This window comes from Doryrhamphus excisus, chromosome 13 (genome assembly GCF_030265055.1).
Source record: "Doryrhamphus excisus isolate RoL2022-K1 chromosome 13, RoL_Dexc_1.0, whole genome shotgun sequence".
Taxonomy (NCBI): Eukaryota; Metazoa; Chordata; class Actinopteri; order Syngnathiformes; family Syngnathidae; genus Doryrhamphus; species Doryrhamphus excisus.
This window is the reverse complement of record NC_080478.1, coordinates 2131630-2137453: the sequence shown is the minus strand read 5'-3', so window position 1 is coordinate 2137453 and position 5824 is coordinate 2131630. Positions and strand designations below refer to the sequence as shown.

The window sequence follows — 5824 nt, the reverse complement described above, 5'->3', positions numbered from 1 at the left end:
CGTCGTCCCTCCACGTGTACGTTTTGTCCACGTTCTTGTCCTCAGGGGTCCCGCGCGTTCTCCGTCCTTTTGTAATACTTCAACTAAACGCACAACAAGACTTTTTCACCTCACTTTCACTTTTGTTGGCAACCTTCTGATAAAATGAATTTCTAACGTTCCATTTTTGGACCCCCCGCCCCAAACCACCACCGCCACTACCACCCAGGCCCCTATGGGCCGACCTTGTGGTCACCATGGCAACAGTGGACCACTCACCGTCAACTTGGGTGTCCCGCTCTTAATCCCGCAGCTGCTAATCTTCTTGTTGGGAAGAAAGACAACGTTTGTTCATCTGGGTTTCTCACCACCTGTGATTGACGGACGCCAACTTAGTCGCACGGAACCGTCCAACTAATCTGGGCGCTGCTTGTGTCACTCGCTAACACGAACAAGACCCTCTTGAAGAACTTTATGAAGGACCTAATAAAGAACTTCTTGAGGAAGTGCTTGAATCCCTCCCTGAGGGGCTCTTGGCATGACCTTTGACATTGAGTGGGAGGTTGGGGTTCTTGGTTCTTCTGGTATCGGAACCGAGCTGAGGGTTCGCTTTGGACATCATCGCTTTGATGTCACACAAACCTTTCAATGTATGATTGACAGTCCATGTGGTCAACTAAAGCCAGCGTCTCGGTCCATATCATGAAGCGAGTGCGCTCGCCCCGCCCACCACGCCTCCCCCCTTTGAATGCCCTCGTGCTCTTATTGTGAAAGGGCGTCTTTGCTCTTTTCGTGCGTGTCCACAATGGTGTGATTGTTGTCTTATTGCACGTGATTAATTCCAATCCCCATCAAAAGGCCCCCAGTGACCCCCCCCCCCCCCCTCCACCGTGCACCCCCCAGGGCTTTCAAAGTCTTTTCCACCAGAAGGTCCATGCCGCCCTTTTTTTTCAACAACTGTGGGGGCCTGCAGCCGCCGCCAGTGGAGGACTCGTCCAACCTCGCTCAGACCATATGGTCTGTTTAGAACCCCCCCGCCCCCTCTTTTATTGGACCGCGCTCTTGCGGGTTCTTTCAGTCTGCTGATGATATTGTCAAGTTCTCATGGAGATCAACCAAGATCCACTCCAGCTTCTTCTCTCCGGCTTCACGCTTTTTCGTCTCCTGCTTCACTTCTGAAGGCCAATTAACTCGTGTCAAGCATGGACGCCCACAATGGTCACGCCGCGAAAGATTTCCACAGAAAATAATAATACATCATATTAAATGTCAAATCATGAAAATACAACTTTTGAACTATTTTGAATTGATCTTGGTTAATCGAATGGGAAATATAGAATCAGAAATAACATTAATAATGAATAAATAGTACATGAATATATATTACATGTGTGGTTAAAATCAGAAAAAGGTGTATGTGGATGTGTTTGTGCAAAAGAAATAGAAATAATAATTTAGTGGTGTAAATAAATAAAATAGAGTATTGATTATAAATGATGAAAAAAAAGAATGAAATGTTTTATTTTGAAAAGCAGAATAAGTTAAAACGTTTTCTTTCTTTACTCGTTTCTGTCATGCACACGATTGATCTTTATTCATCGGGAGGTCATGACCCCTGCAGTCACACCTCTGACCTTTGACCCCAGACATCAACATGATGGAAGCGAGCGTGCGCACGGTCGTGCACGTGGAGGTGAATGTTTTTGGAACGTGTTTGTGTCCTGTCCAAAAAGTCCCAAACAGGAAGTCCCGTAGTGAGGCGGCATGCGAAGCCTGGAACAGGAAGTCCGGACTAGGAGGTGTTCAGGAGCGCTCTGGGACACGCCCCTTGGTAGTACGACGCCTCCAGCGACTCGACGGTCCTGGCGCCGAGGGCGGGCGCCCCCCCGGTGCCGTAGGGTGAGTACTGCAGGCTCTCGTAGGCCTTGAGGTCCAGTTTGTGGTGCTGCTCTGACGACATGAGGTTGTTGATGGAGAACGGGTGGTTGAAGGCGTAGTGGGCGTCGCCTTTGAGGTGCATCTGGGCCTCATGCACGTGCATGTGTGCGTGCGGCGGCAGGCACAAGGACGACAGCAACTGAGAGCCTGACACCTTGGGGTCCGAGCCGGGTAGTACCGCCCGGCTGGACGAGGCCAGCGAGGGCGTGTCCGAGAGTCCGGGAGGCTTTAGGGTCTCCCTGCAAGGAGAGGCTCCGCCCCCTCGCTCCTTCCTGCCCTCCGATTGGACCTTCTTGTCACACTTGAAGCGCTTCTGGCGCCGCAGGTAGCAACCGTTTTCAAACATGTTGCCGGAGTCCGGGTGCAGGGTCCAGTAGGAACCCTTCCCGGGTTTGTCGGGCGAGCGCGAGACTTTCACAAAGCAGTCGTTGAAGGACAGCGAGTGGCGGATGGAGTTCTGCCAGCGCTGCTGGTTCTGCCGGTAGTACGGGAACAGGTCCATGATCCACTGGTAGATCTCGCTGAGGGTCAGCATCTTGCCGGGCGCCTGCTGGATCGCCATGGTGATGAGTGAGATGTACGAGTACGGCGGCTTGGCGTGCGGGTAGCTTCTCCTCAACGCTTTGCCGTCGCGGCCTCGGTTCAGCCCCCCGCCGCCGTACGCCGTGCCGGCGTTGACGCTCGGACTCGCGCCACCATACGGGTTCAGGGCCAAGGAAGTCTGCTGGGCCGTCGCCGAGCTCACGCACGACGGGCTCAGAGTCCCGCCCATTGCGCCACTGCTGATGCTGCACACGCCCATCCCTGACACGGGGGCGGGGCTTATGCTGGGGCCGCCGTACGGCATATTGAAAGAAGTGGACGCCGTCCCGCCGCCGGACATGTAGCCTGACACCGCACCCATCCCGAGACCCGCCGCCATCGGGGAGTAGACCTGAAAGCACAGGAAGTGACAACCCGTTAGGCTGGAAGACCTGGAACTCATGACTTCCTGCGGCAAAGACCGACTCATTGAATGATCCGCTTCTAAGGTGGTTCTACTGGAAACGCATCATGGTGTTGGCATGGGGGTCAAAGGTGTTGGCATGGAGTCCACATCAGATGAACTCAACTCGTCTTCACGTCACACGTGTTGTGTTCACTGTTTATCCGCCATGTTGACTGGGTGTGTCAGGTCAGTGTGTGTGTGTGGGGGGGGGGGGCTTTTGTGCTTCTGTTGCACAAAAGTTATGGATCCAAATCCTGTGATGGTGCCCTCCTGTGGCATCATCTTGAAGTATGGCCTAGGAACTACTCACTGACTATACCACTACTACCTCAATACAAGTACTCTCTAAACTTGGTATTAATGAAAACTACAACTACTAACTAAAGACTATAAAATACTATTAATTACAGATTTTATTAATTATTAAGTAAACCTATAATTAAAGTTTTCAAACTATTATGTAAACCTATAGAAAAACTATTTATTAAGGATGATAAAAACTTAAAACTAACAATGATGAATTCAAAATACAATACTGTTACATATTAAAACTAGAAGTATTAAAGATTATAAGAAATATATACAAGTATAAGAATTATTTAAAGATATTTAAGAAGTATTTAGTCCAAATGATCACAACTATTAATTACAATATTGTAACTCATAAGTCATTACTCTAAGAATGAAAAGATGAGATGACAATAAGACGCACGACGCCTGCCGATGCTGATAATTTACTTTCATTTGTGAATCATTGAAATGAACTTTAACTTTAAGATTTTATACCATTTTCATGGAATCGAACCCAACCTAGAGGCTTGAAAGCATTTTCTTTGTGGCTATAGAGTGATTAATATACAACTTCTGGGAGGTTTCACGAATTAAAATCGCACACAAATTATACTTTTTGATATTTTATTCAAACGGATATATGACCGCTAAAAATGTTGTCAAACGTCTGGAAGAAAAGAACAGCCGGACGTCGTTTTCATGGACTTATTAGTATTTATTAGTATTTATTTCACCTCAATTGGCGTCTACATCATGAAAAAAAAATACACGTCGCTTTAATGATAATATTTTTCATAATATTCTCCATAATAATCTCCTCCATATATTCTCCCTCAATGAATTGAAATTAAAATACAAATAAGTGACACGTTTGAAAGTAAATAAACAAAAGAAACACGAGAAATGGGCATACATAAATGCAGCAATTGTTATTCTAATGTTTAGCTATTATTATCATTATTTCCGGTATCTTAATAATATTATTATTTTAGATCTTCTTTAATTGAAGCTACGTAATTTGAGGCATTCTATTCAAACGAATTTATGTGTTTAATTTCACATTTAACGCCGAAAAGCATTTTTTTGTTTAGTATTTGGACGCAAATATTTTCTTTTTGATCCTTTTATCATATTGCAGTTTTATCTGCATTATATAATAATTTTAATCACAATATTTATGGTTTGAATCAAATGCAACGAACTTTTTAAAAAAATGTTTTTAAAGAAATTGTGAACGAACCGTGTGAAGTTAAAAGTTGTGACGAACTTCAAATCAGCGTGGAGCTTTAAAAAGACCGCAACCGGATGCGGCCCGTCTTGGGGCTTCAACGAGGCGTGAAATGAGCGTGAAAAGGGAGACTGACCTCCTCGCTGTAGTAACTCCAGTCTGGAGCGTCGTGGCCTTCCATCTTCACCGCGCCCAGCATGCTCTTTCCCGCTCGCGCTGCTGCCGCTACCGCCGACGCCGACGCTCCTCCTTCCGGTCCTGGTGCTGCTCCAGGTGCTGGTGCTGCTGGTCGAGGTGAGGCTCGCAGGAGGTGGACAGAGACTCAATGAGGTGACAGGCTCCTCCTGATGATGATGATGGTGAGGAGGAGGATGATGATGATGATGATGAAGATGAAGGAGGTTCAAGCCTCCTCCTCCACGTGCCTTCAGTAAACATCCATCCCATAATAGCCTGCAATCAGTATGCGGATCAAAAAGATCCGCTGTGGCGACCCCGTAATCAGGGAAACAATCCGAAAGAAACAAACAAATTAATTAATTGAAATTAATTAATTAATTACATTGGCACTTATAAACGGCAACTTTTATTGATGTTGTAACTCTTATAATAATTACAATAATAATTTATTAGAAATAAAATCATAACATTGCCACGTGTAAACATTAAGCATTATATGCTTATATATATTCATGGTTGTAACACTTTTACTTATAAAAACAGGGTTATTAATTATACTACATTCTACATTAACGTTTATATCTATGGTGAGAACATTATTATTTTTACTTATTTAATAAAAACGTAATTACACTTTTCACATTAACTTTTACTTCTATGTTACTTCTACAACATTGCTGTTATTTCTACAATAAAAACATAATTACAAGATTGTCACAGATAAACATTAACTTTTATTGTAGTAATAGTAATAGTAATAACTATATATATATAATAGTAATAAATAAATAATAGTAAATAATAAATAAATAAAATAAATAATAAAATAAATAATAATAAATAAATAGTAAAAAAAAAAAGTAATAACCCTATTATTACTTTTATTATTTTTGGGGGCGACAAACAAGTTCGTGTACATGACTGTCAATCATTTTCTTGCCCGATGACGTCACAGCACCCCCAAAGCACCTGAAACCTGACCACGCCCCCTAACCTCCGGTCATGACCTGCACCAATCATAGGGGGGGTCAAGGTTCAGGTGACATGTCGGTGGGCCGCGGTCGTGGGCCAGCAACCTTGACATGTGACCTCCGGTGCCCAAGTCGATGATAGTCACGTGGACTGTGCCACCTGCCGGCGAGCCACCGTCACTGCATCACAACGTCTAACGTCTAACGTTCTAGTTATGCTAGTACGTTAGACTAGTATATGCATGATAA

General features: G+C 44.6%; 1 protein-coding gene across 1 annotated transcript; it reads right to left on the bottom strand.

The window, feature by feature from the left end:
- Nucleotides 1-1550: 1550 nt before the first annotated feature.
- LOC131140553 (forkhead box protein A1-A-like) lies at nucleotides 1551-4623 on the bottom strand. The gene is made up of 2 exons (XM_058091089.1): nucleotides 4561-4623; nucleotides 1551-2851 (listed from the first exon to the last, which is right to left on the bottom strand). Exons 1-2 carry the CDS (start codon nucleotides 4621-4623, stop codon nucleotides 1772-1774), a joined length of 1143 nt encoding a protein of 380 aa, XP_057947072.1. The 3' UTR covers nucleotides 1551-1771.
- Nucleotides 4624-5824: the final 1201 nt, after the last annotated feature.